Genomic DNA, 12,786 nt, shown 5'->3' with positions numbered 1-12,786 from the left:
ATGTATATGTAATTTTTTTACGCTGTTCATGCTCATTTAGCTTGTATATAAATATTTTATTCATTTTAAAAACAATTTTATCATTTTTTAACTGTATTATGTAAAACTTATTACGTGTAATTTTTAAGATTTTATCTCATACTCTTTTTGGTTGTTTTATGTACGTGCATGTAATTTTAAAACCTTATTCTATTATACATTGTGTTTAGATAATATTGAATGATTTTTTTTACTCTTTTAGCTTGATTATATAGTTATATGTAATTTTTAATACCACATGCTTATTACCTTATATTAAACATCATAAGTACTTTTTCATACTCTAGAAGATGAGCTTGTAATAATAATTATTTTTGGGGAAAAGTTGTTGATTTATAATTTTAAAAAATAAAATATTTTGCTTTTGTAAATAATATTATAGTTAAAAATATAACTACGACTGTAAATAAACATTGTACTCTGCATGTCCCTAAACGAGTTTTGTTTCCAAAAACGCTTTAGGAAAATTACACGAATTTGTGTTTAATATGTTTTTAATTTAAATAAAAAAAAGAAAAAAAGTTCAAACCAAAAAGAAAAATAAAACAACTCGTTTTACAGATTTCGACAAAATCTAACTTTCTATTTGATGCAACTGAACCTTATAGTAAGAATTGAACCAAATAAGATTAGTTAATATTTTATGAACGGCATTTAAGCAGACACATGTTATTGTAGAAATTATGAATGTTGTTGTTAAATATGCAGAACACCACGCCACAATAATATTTTTTTATATTTCTGGAGGTTTTATTCTGTCACAATTTCGTTTCGTGAGTTCGTTCGTTCGTCATTCAGGTATATCCATCGCACTTTATGAAGATATTCAAAACATTATAAAAATATACATATTTTCGTACAGAACATTCGATTTTAATTTATGGACAGTTGAATGTAGTTATGCAGACAGCTGCCAGTCCACAATATAAAAAAACGAGAAATTGGTGTTATCAGGTTAGGGAAGGTCAATTCAATATTCTGCTTAAAACATTCAGGCTGCATTCATACAGAAAACTGTAGTTATCACCTTTTGAAAATTCCATGATGTCAAAATGTCATGAAAATGAATGTGACCTCATACATTTAGAGCTTGTAAAAGGTTTCATTCAATTTTAGATCTGGCTGTTTTCAGCAAAATGCATATTTTAGATTGTGTAGTCAGTCGGACATCAAAAAATCACTTAAATTCTTTTAAATGAAAACTAAATTATTTTTGAAGTTATTATATAAAAAAAAATCTACAATTAACTACCTTTAATGTATAAACATAAAATAACATGATTAATACATAATGACATAACACACATTTACAAGGGCTGACTGTTTTCTACAAAATGCACATCTAATGTTGTGTGAGCAACCAGACTTAGAAAATATATTTAATCTTTTCATATACACAATTAAATTCTTTTTTTATAATAAAAAAACGAATGCGTGAATTATTTATCATTTTAGTAAAAAAGTAAAAAAAACATTCCAACTGTTGTGTAGATTCGATTATTCACCCTTTTCACAAAAGTGCTATTATCTCAGTTTCACTTTTCAATGCCTGCATAACTGCGTTCAATTGGAGATAACTATTAACTCTTGTGTGGCTGTGATGTCACACTAGTCGACATAGGACACAAGATTTAATATATCTCTCTTATTTTTTTAAAATGATGAATACGTATTTTTTGTAATCTTCAAATGGACGTTTTCACACCCGATTTGGAAAGTAAAATTTGTATCACTATGCTTTATGTAAATACAAAAAATATTTAACCTTGCTACGCGAAGCATGAATGTCCGCTAATTCAGCAACACATATATACAGATACCTGATACAAGACAAAGCACGAAGATAGAAGTCATAACTAGGAAGACTGAGACGCTGTTCTGCGGTGGGTGTCAGCTGAAACAGATTTAGTCTTCAGTCGGTTGATGACAATGAAGGGGGACGCACGGGCGTAACATGAGCGGCGTATTTGTGACTTTCAATTTATTTTGCTATAATAGGGTTAAATTATATGTTTATTTCCATAAATTATTAAACAGTAGTCTCTATGTTTTTCATTTTTTTCAAATGTCTGAACTTAAGAATATTCCGTCTTTTACTAGTGGTAACACGATGTTACATCACCGCGCGCAAAGGGATTATTTACCACAGTCTTTTAAGAGCTAACATCCCATTGTAATACGAGTTCAGTAGTTTTGAACGAGGTAGACAAACGCGCTAACCATTTGACCGCGAGGCACATATACAACTGTATATACAAAATGTATGTACTTAGGTTAACATAAAGTATAAACTATGGTGTCTTGCCTTAATAATGTTTTGAATTTTTCGCACGTTAAAGAGTTCAGATTATAAAATAATTTAAGTTTAAATTGTTTTTGTATCACCGTGTACGAGTATTCGTATTTTGTGCAACAGAGTGCAAAATATTAATTATTATGCGTTAGAGAGGGGCAGCTCTTACCACGAAAAACAAAAAAATTACGCATTCGTGCCGGAAAATATTTCCTGGTGTAGGTACTTCAAACGTCAAATGCACAAAGGTTTCAAACTGATTCGTTGAATTTCAATTGATTCGTTGACATTGAATTGTTTTTGTCATAAAAATAATACCAGGTGTGTAAACAAACGAGTGATGTTAATTACATATATTATTATGATATTGATCAATAAAATAAGAGTGAAAATCTATTATTTTAATATGGGAATAAAATCTAACATCTATTCAAGATTTAAAAACGATAAAAAAAATCAAAATGCAGTACTTAATTATTGCAAAATAACTATGTTTACTGTCTTTTTTCATCGTTTTATATTTACTTACTATTTCTTTTTCTTCTCTTCCTTCCCTATTTTCCCATCCCACTTCCTTTCACCCCTAGCGAACTGTACGTTTTGTTTCTTTATATTTTTGTTCCTATATGAAACCCAATTTCGTTCTTGTTATTTGATGTTGTTCTTTATGTATTGTTTCTTACTATGACTGTTGGTTTCAAAAATAAAAAAAATATTACTATCTAATTATATAATACGCTATAACTTTCTGGGGATAATTAAGTGAAACTAATATTAATTTTATTCAAACTTCGTGAAAGTCTATGATCTAATTACTACAACATAAAGATGTATAACGCCAGATACAAAATATTTCAGTATTATTGATGTAAATAAATTATCAGTTAGGGCTTTACTTCGGTACAACTTAATTTGTCAGCATGCGTCGCACTCCGAGTATAAACCCAAGTTGGTACATGATGATATGGAAGGGCTAGCTGCTCCTAGATATTGTATTAAATATGGCAAAGGGACACTGTAATACATTATACCTAAAATATTTAACATGTTATCCAACAATATTAAAAATAGTGAGTTAAATACAGGAGTGAGACGTTTGATCAAATTATGGTTAATCGAAAAAAGTTTTTTGTAATAGTGATAGTTTTTAATTTATAATAATGTGATAAAATATGGTATAATATGTAATGTTTTTTAAGTAAAATTATAATTATTGTAAGTTAATTTAAGTATGAATAATTTATGCAATTTATAAGAACCCGCTGACGAGTTGTATGTATACAACTCAGCAGGACTTTAATTTAAGACTACCGTAAAACGCTGCAACTTTTCCTACCGGCCACAACTTTTCCTGTTTCGTTACGATTGCGATATTTCGCATTTGATTGGCTTTTTCTCACTTTTTACCATTTGGTAGTAATTTTTCATTGTCCTGGCAACACCTTTTTTATTTTTCATAACGCCAACTCCATTGTTGCGCTCTCAGTTGAGCGATGAATGTCGGCAGGAGGAGTCGTGAAATTTTGGTCTCCTAAAACTTTTAAAGTTCAAGAAAAACCAAAAGTGTTTTTGAAAAGTAAAACCGTCCCGGGGTAAGAAAATACTGTATATTTTTCGTATTGTTTGATACTTTTATCAAAAGTACACGATTTCATCAAAAAAACTTGCTAGGCAATGTTGTGCAGTGTTTTGAAAACACGATTTGTACTTTTTGCCTGGTTCTAGGGTTATCACTAGTAGTCAACGTGCTTTATCTTAAATTTGATTTTTTCATTTAATTTAATTTTTTTATTAAACGAAATTTGAATTTATTTGACTTTATATAATTTACCCGGATAAAGTTTTTTTCGTTTATTTCTAGTAATACAAATAAACTTTTAATTATGATTTAAATATGACACACTACTTATATAAGTGTTCGAAACATAACTTAATTCAAAGTTTATCTCTATCGATGATCGTTATAATAAGTTTACAAAATATCTCAAATCTATTGATAAAACGATATTTCGAGGACAAATTGAATACTAAAAATTATGGAAATCTTAATTCTATTGCAGTTATGTGAAAAATGGCAAACAATCAACAGCGAAGAAGGCGTAGAGTAGGAGCTCGTAGTTATTCTGATTACTCGAAGGAAATGCTGGAAGTTGCTGTAGATCTCGTTCGAAGAAAAATTATTTCATCATACGAAGCAGAAAAGCAGTTTGGGATCCCACGTCGGACAATTAGCAACAAAGTCAAAAGCGTACATAATAAACCATTTGGTCGACCTACAGAGTTTTCAACTGAGGAAGAAGCTCACATAGCGGACGTGGTGAATATTTCAGCAGAATTTGGTTGTCCTCTTTCTCTTTTAGATTTGCGTATTGTAGTTTACAACTACCTTTTAAAAAGTGGAAAATCTGCTCTTTTTAAAGGAAAAATGCCTGGTGAACGCTGGGCCCGTTTTTTCTTAAAACGACACAATTTTTCACAAAGGGCAACACAAAATATAAAACGAAGCCGTGCTGCAAAAACAGTAGAGGAAATGGACGAATACTACAGAAATTTGAAAATTTCTCTTAAAGATGTTCCCACCAGTAATATTCTCAATTTTGATGAGACAAATTTAAGTGACGACCCCGGATCTAAAAAATGTATTTTCAAAAGAGGCACAAAACACCCAGAAAGGGTAATTAATGCAAGCAAAAGCTCAGTATCAATCATGTTCAGCGGAACTGCTGACGGAATTTGCCTACCACCTTATGTGGTTTACAAAGCAGATCATTTGTGGTCCAAGTGGTGTGAAAATGGTCCAAAAGATGCTAGGTATAATCGCACCAAATCTGGATGGTTCGATATGATTTGTTTTGATGATTGGTTCAAGACTATAGTTATGCCATGGCCAGACTCTCGTGACGGCGTAAAACTTATTATCGGCGATAACTTGGCATCTCACCTAAGTGTCGAGACAATTCAAATATGTCAAAGTCAAAACATTAGATTTACTTTTCTTCCAAAAAATGCTACACACCTTACTCAACCACTAGACGTGGCATTTTTTGGACCAATGAAACGACATTGGCGTGAAATTTTAACAAATTATAAAGCTGCACACATCACTACAAGCACAATCAACAAATGTCATTTCCCGCAGCTACTGCAGGAGCTAATGTCAAAAATAAACATTACAAAAGAGATCAACATATGTAAAGGATTTGAAGGATCCGGAATATTTCCTTTCAATCCCTTAAGAGTGACATTAAAAATGCCAACACTACAAGAAGAAAATTTTCGTCAATTTGATGCTAGCCTTTTGGAGTTTTTACAGCAAAATAGACAATCACAACCAATAAAAACAGGCAAAAACAGCAAGCTTCCAGTCATACCTGGTAAATCTATTTCAACTGAACAAGCAGAAGAGCTAGCTAAAGCTAAAAAAATAAAGAAGGTTACGAAAATAAATACACAAAAAGAGAAAAAAGACTCAAGTTTACCAGGACCGTTGAAAATAACATATGTCAAGAAGAAGGAAATAAAGTGTCCTGAAACTAAAAGTCCTGACAGTCTTTGCAAGCTTTCCATAAGTGCCATAAACGTTTACATGCAGCCTTTGGCGACAGTTTCAAATAAATTCGTACATTGGCTGAGGAATTTAACAAAGAATTCAGAAATGAATACTCCGTTTTGGGTTGACACACCAGAATGCCTGGATTTGAAAATAGTTAATGTACCTAAAAATGACTCCCCGAACAAGAATAAAAAACCGAAGATAATAATTACGTCTAATATAGTTTTAAAAGAAGCTTCCCCCAAAAAAAACGTTTTACGAGATATAAATACACAAATGACTAAACGAAAAAGAACTTCTCAAGGCCAATCATCCAAAATAAGAAAACAAAAGAAACATGTGTACAACAGCGACTCAAGCCCGGTGTCGGAAACTTCTTTTCATGCTGCAGACGACTCCGACTACGAAAATTTTGATACTTATATTGCGTCATATTTACAAGAACAAGAAGACTTTGAACAAGAAAGCATAATATCCCCTTTCGAACTGAGTGACATTAATGTTGACGTGAAAGATTGTCATGAATTTCAAGAAAACAGCTGGATAATAGCTAAATTCGCTGCGAAAAAGAGCACTAAGCACTTTGTAGGGAAGGTTTTATCAATAAATGAAAAAATTCCCACAGTGAAATTTACACGAAAAGTCAAAAATTCTAAGCGTGATAAGGGATCAGTCTTCATCTACCCTAGTATTGAAGATGTATGTGCTGTACAAGATTTAAAAGATGTTATTGCAGTATTACCTGATCCCCAAATTTCCCGACGAGGACATTTCATATTTCATTTAAATCTTAATAAGTATAACATCCAATAAGTAAAAATGGTATTACTTACCTAACTAATAAATCAGACGAATATTTTCACAATCGTCTTGGTCAATCTGTCGAAATATTTCCCTTATCGTATTTTGAGTAATTATTTTAATAATTTTGTATTTTGTTTGAGATTTTTTGAAAATATTTCTTTTCTTTTGGGTACCTAAAGATGTACCAAAATATTTGATTTTATAGTTTCCGTACCTAAAGTTAGTAATATAATAATGTTCCTATTCACAAATAGGATATTTTGTTATAACATGCTAATTTTATACTTAACGGTATTTTCAGCAAAATAAGACTATTATTAGCTTGTTTGGTTTTAAGCATATCTAGTTTTTTTAAATATATTCTTAGTGGTTTCTAAAAGTAAAAAGTAACGATGTTGGTTAAACAGTTAGCTATTTTTGTTTTTCGTTTTATTTTTTACGTATGTTTGTTTAGTGTCATAGCTTTTAATATTGTTCCTACTTTGTGTTGCTGAAATTTTAATTACCTGCCTAAAAAGTAACTTTAGGTTTGAGAGAGAAGACTACCTATTATTATAGATATAATAGACTGATATTAATACCTACTGTTACCAACTTTATTTAGATTTACTTCTGATTATTTGTTTAACTTAGGAAAAAATAGAAATAAAAGTGGAAAAAAAAAATCTTTTTTTGGCACAACCCTACACTTACCGACATGTTTGTATGGGAAGTTTGTGGTACCTGCTACAACTTTCCCCATTAGCTGTGAATAAAAATCTATTTCCTTAATGGCAATAATTTGACTGCCGGGGTCAAGCACAGCGACTCTTGCATATGGAAAAAAAATACTATAAAGAGAAACATTATATTTACTGAGGTATTCTTAGAGGCAAAGTTGCGCCTTTTGCACACAACTTTGCCTACGACTTTGAATGCATGTAATTAGGAAAACTTGCAAGATTTAAAAGGATTTGGAACTTATACGGCTAGGCATTAGGTCCGTCTTCCATCTAAAACGCATTAACAGCCATAATAATAAATAGGTTCAGAGATATCTACAAAAAAAGTCAAAATTGCGGCAAAGTTGCAGCGTTTTACGGTATTATGTAAATATTAAAAAAAAAAAAAAGCTTTCACTTTGTGGTCAAGCATTTTACTAAATGTTTCTAAATATTTGTAAACAACCACTTACCCACTTTGGCCTCGTGGTGTAATCAGCGCGTTTGCCTACCATGGTATATGCCACTCTCGGATGCGAGAGGTCTCGGGTTCGATTCCCGACATGGTTAATATGAAATAATTATTTTAAAGGGTGTTTTCACCCTAGAATATTTCAATATCTCTGGACTGACATCTGAAGCGTAAGACTGATCATCTTACCTTCATGTAACAAAAATGATCAAGATACGCTGCGATTGGTGCACCAATGCAGTGCCCTATGCACCATTAGCTGCCGAAAGGGAATGAGGATAATGATGACTTACCCTTTTTTTATGTCTGCCAGTTTCGAGACGTACCTTTCTATTCATCAGGGAGAGGGTGAAGGGAGGGCGTGTTATCTTAGATTGAATAAACACCTTTATGGAAACAACGTAGAGTTTGTTCTACAGTGCTGATGATGAAACACCTTTACACATGGTATGTTAATGTGATGCATTATATCATAAAATAAGACGAATCCTCGGTGGACCATTGGTCAAACCTGACGATGTAAGACAGTTCGTCCTCGACCAAATAGCCAGTTATTTTTAGGAATTTGGCTTGGAGGAAGAGATTTAGTCATTTATATGAAAATACTCGCCCCTCTATCCCGGCTGCTCGAAGATGTAGGCATGGATGCATTGACATGCTTGGGCCTTCAAAAATAATGACACTTAACTCATGCCTAAACGCTCAGTCTTGTCAAACGCGTATTAAATCGTTCTTCGACCACCTGCTTGGCGTGACGTTTAGAACCGAAACAAAAATGCCTACTTACAAATGGAGCTAATAAATCAAGTTTTTTGTCTTGTAAGGGTGGAAAACGTAAACATTTCAACTAGATGGGGGTGGACTAATAGAAATATTGTTTATTTGTTTTTTTCTTGTTATAAATCGATTTTTTAATTTATAAAAATTGCCAAGACGTCTAATTTTAATATTTTATTTTTAACATGAAAAACTTTTTATCCAGTGTCATTATTGAAATTATGATTACTTTCTATCAGATGGTTTGCGAATTCAGAAAAAATATTATTATTAAGGCACCATAGGTGTTTTTTTTTTAAAGTAAAGTTTTTATAAGTTTTTCAATATTTATTTAATCAAAATTATTACAATTTGATTGGTATATTATATTAAGGGATTTTCACTTGTGGTTTTTGAAAAATGTTTTGACATTATTGGTTGTTTAATTAAGATTTTCTTTTATTTCTTAGGAACCTTAAGGGTTATTTTACTCTAATATTGAAGTTTCTTTTAGTTTTTATCTAATGTAGATTGATGATACTAATTTTACAAAAAAACTTAATACAATCAAAGAGATTGCTAATAATAATGGATATAATGAGAACTTAATTGATAAAATATTGAATCAAAAACAAAGACGCCAACTTATAAATTAATATTTGTATTCGACTCCCACAATATATAAAGCTAACACACTAAAATGAACGAGGCGGATTATTTTTATAAATGATCATTTTTCTGAACAGTTACCTAATTAAAATAATAAAAATAAGTATATGGCTTTATTTCACTTACAACTATTATCTATCTGTTACTCTTATCTAATTTCCTACCATCAACCATTAAACCTGCATTCTACACTTTGCCTTGAAACCGGTCGTTAAAAAAAAGTGGTTAAAACAAAGTTAGTGTATCAAATGCATTTTTTTATTTATTATTTGAACGTAGTTATGCAGAAAGCAGCTTTTTTCCCCACAATTTTGCAAAAATGATTTATTGATGTTACCGGGTTTATTAAGGTCAATTCCATGTTCTACTAAAAACAGTCAGACCGCTTTCATACAAAAAACTGTATTAATCACCTTTTGAAAATGGTGTCGATCACAAAAACGGCATTTCTAAATTTGCAGAAAACACCTACAGCAAAAGAAAAATCGTATGGTTCTTTAAAAATCATTAAAACTGGTAAGTCATGTAAAAAAAACTAATGTTTCATTGTTTATCATTTGTTAAAGTCAAAAATATTCCAACTGTTGCGTAAATTTGATTATTCACTCTTTTCACAAAGGTGCTATTATCTCAGTTTCACTTTTCAATGGCTGGCTGCTTTCTGAATAACTACGTTCAATTAGCTCAAATATAAATATTTTATTTTGTAAACGTCAAATTACGCCTACCAATTGCGAAGTTTTTCTTAGTTACAGTGATGCATTGATAGGAATACGTTTTTAAAATATAATACACGTGAGTTAATATTATCTTTGCAATTCTAGAAATCCAGTTAAAAGGGATAAACGGGTCCAAACGATAAGGAATTTAAGTAAAGAACCTGATGGGATCCATCAAAAGTGAATGTTAGTTGTTAACGATAACAAAAGCGATCGTCAACAACGGGTCTTTATTCACATACCTAAATGATTCGTCGCTCGGATCATTTCATTCTTTCTGTGGGATCAAAGTTCGTACTCAAATAGCATTCTGAAATGATTCGCAAGTACCTATATCATTATTTCTTTATCCGCACCGCATCTCAATCGTTTGTTAAATATATTAGTATTTTACGTCTTTTATTTTATTTATTTATTTTTAAAACTATTTTTCTTTATTTAACTCATTCACCGCAGTGCATACACACGTTTGTGAGCACCTGTGACAAACATCTATTACTATTTATTTATTTAACTTTTTTAACATAATGTTATTTGTACGTTGGCGGGCTTATTGCCAAATGACAATTTCTTCCAACCAACCAATAAAATTAATGTTTTATTTTTAAAATTCAAGTTACAGAACACATTCAATAGAAAAAAAATATTAAAAAGCTAAAGATATATAAAAATAGAAATAAACGTATTTGTTTATAAATGACCTTAAATCAAAACTATTACTCAATGGGAAAAAGGAAAAAAGTAGGAAAGGAAAGAATGAGAGATTAAGGAAGAGAAAGGAGATGTTTCTTCAGAAGTTATTTAAACAGCGATAATGTGGTAACATCTTTTTAATGGTGGATGGGATATGATTCCACAGTCGAGCCGCATGGACACTATATGAGTTAGAGAAGAAAGGGGAATTGTGGATGGGTATTAAGAAAGTGCCTTGAGAATTAGAACGAAGAGGTAAAACATGAACTGATAAGCGTTGAAATTTCGTGGTGCTCACAGCATATGCGAGTTATTTATTATCGTAATGGTTGACAGATTAAATATTTATCAAGTTAAGAATCTATATATTCAGTCACTAAAGGATAAGCGTCTTAACTAATATATTAAATAGGAATAACTAAGTAAAACAAAAAAAAAAGTTAATTTACTTTACAGCATTTATCATTATGTTCATTTTTGAGCATTTGTATTAAAGATTATGATAAAATTATAAATAAACTTATCAATGAAACTTCTTGGTACAGTTTTGTTTTTTATTATTTTGACCAACGAGCGCTTTTGCCTAAGTAGGCATCTTCAAGACTGGTGAATTGTTTACAACGTTTACAGTTTTTATACTATTCTTAACATATTTGGGAGATAAGATCAAATAATTATTTTGACTGGGGACAGAAAACATAACCAAAAGTAAAACTAAACCAAGAAATTTCATTGATAAGTTTATTTATAATTTTATCATAATAATTAAATATGGAGTTTTATCAAGAAATATCCATAAAAATCTTTATTAGTGTTTTTTTTGTTGTTAAAGGTGTTATGGTTTTACCACTTGCCCTATGGCACATGTTGCATTTTATCAGCTGGGGGTAGATGATAACGTACCACCCAGGATGTTAAGTTGGTACTTAGTTCCCAGATGCATATAGTAAATTAGCCGTCTGCTAAAATATTGGGTCTCCCTATGGGGCGACATTTGTCTAAGATTATCTATAATACTAAAAATCGTGTATTTTAAATTCTGTTATCTACAGCTGCTATTTTAAAAGGCAACTAACAGAATCCATTAGTAAAGTACCACATGCATCACCAAATGGGCATGTAGACAGAAATAACCATGAAGATAAATATATATATTTTTATCTTTACTTATCCCTTTCACAAGGTCTCAAAATTGTACTATATAAGTTCCTACACAGTCCTTTGAGGAAGAATTAGAAATGTGATCTCTCGTGGTTACTACGTCCCTCTGACGTAATACTTGGTTTTAATATACACGGTATCTTTCAAGTGTAATAGTAAAATGGTTTATGTAATGTCTTTCAACTAAATATATTAATATACAACATATTTGTGTCTTCTCAATTGATCTGTTGGACTTCGAATATTGAATCTTTATTATTTGAACAAGTAAAAAATGTTCTCCGTCTCTGATGTTATGTCTATCAACTTAATAAACTCCCAAGGGATAAAAATCCATTACTTATCGGCAAACGATTGGACATACTCAAAATATTGTGGATGAAATAACTAATGTTTTTTTATTAATAAAACCTCTATAAGAAAATTTTTACTCGAACAATCAATTAATCTTTTTTACTGCTTGCCATTGATAATGTGTTAATAATTTATAATCAATTGGAACAAAATCAAATCAAATGGTCACGTTACAGTCAACACGAAATTTTGAATAAAGATAAGACGTTTTATTTTAAGCCAATCGACAGGTTTACAAAACGTTTTATGGACTGGCGTTAAACATTTCTTCTGAACTTAACCTAAATAATCTCAGAAAATACTTTTAATTAAAGTAGGTGTGGTAATAGCACGATCTAGGCAGGCATAGCAAGTGTGTCATCTTTTCAGACAGGAGTAAAAACTTGAATTGTCGCCATGGCTGTAAAAAGATATCGACAATGCTGTTTCGTGAGATATAAATTAATGTTCTGAGGATGCTTAGTAAAGGTGAAAAGAATCTGATGTTTTCACAGCAAATATATCATTGGTATGCAAATTACGGTGAGGTACGTTGAAGTTAATCAGAGTGAGAATATCATGGACATCAAAAC

At 31.1% G+C, this 12,786-nt stretch overlaps 3 protein-coding genes across 3 annotated transcripts in view; 2 read left to right on the top strand and 1 right to left on the bottom strand.

The window, feature by feature from the left end:
- Positions 1–12,786, top strand: part of LOC148280870 (acyl-CoA Delta-9 desaturase-like) — a 202,620-nt gene that overhangs the window by 7,892 nt on the left and 181,942 nt on the right. The gene's annotated exons all lie outside the window — the stretch shown is intronic.
- Positions 1–12,786, bottom strand: part of LOC148280875 (acyl-CoA Delta-9 desaturase-like) — a gene marked incomplete at its 3' end in the record, with an annotated part of 54,798 nt that overhangs the window by 28,446 nt on the left and 13,566 nt on the right. The window lies entirely within an intron of this gene.
- Positions 3,817–7,511, top strand: LOC148280876 (uncharacterized). Its single transcript, XM_088227647.1, has 2 exons — positions 3,817–3,924; positions 4,393–7,511. The coding sequence occupies exon 2, from the start codon at positions 4,404–4,406 to the stop codon at positions 6,696–6,698; it is 2,295 nt and encodes a 764-aa protein (XP_088083773.1). The 5' UTR covers positions 3,817–3,924; positions 4,393–4,403; the 3' UTR covers positions 6,699–7,511.

The sequence above is a fragment of the Micrasema longulum genome, unplaced genomic scaffold (assembly GCF_059751315.1).
Source record: "Micrasema longulum isolate JH-2025_06_02 unplaced genomic scaffold, ASM5975131v1 h1tg000521l, whole genome shotgun sequence".
Taxonomy (NCBI): Eukaryota; Metazoa; Arthropoda; class Insecta; order Trichoptera; family Brachycentridae; genus Micrasema; species Micrasema longulum.
The sequence above is the reverse complement of the archived record's forward strand: the minus strand, read 5'-3'. Positions and strand labels throughout refer to the sequence as shown.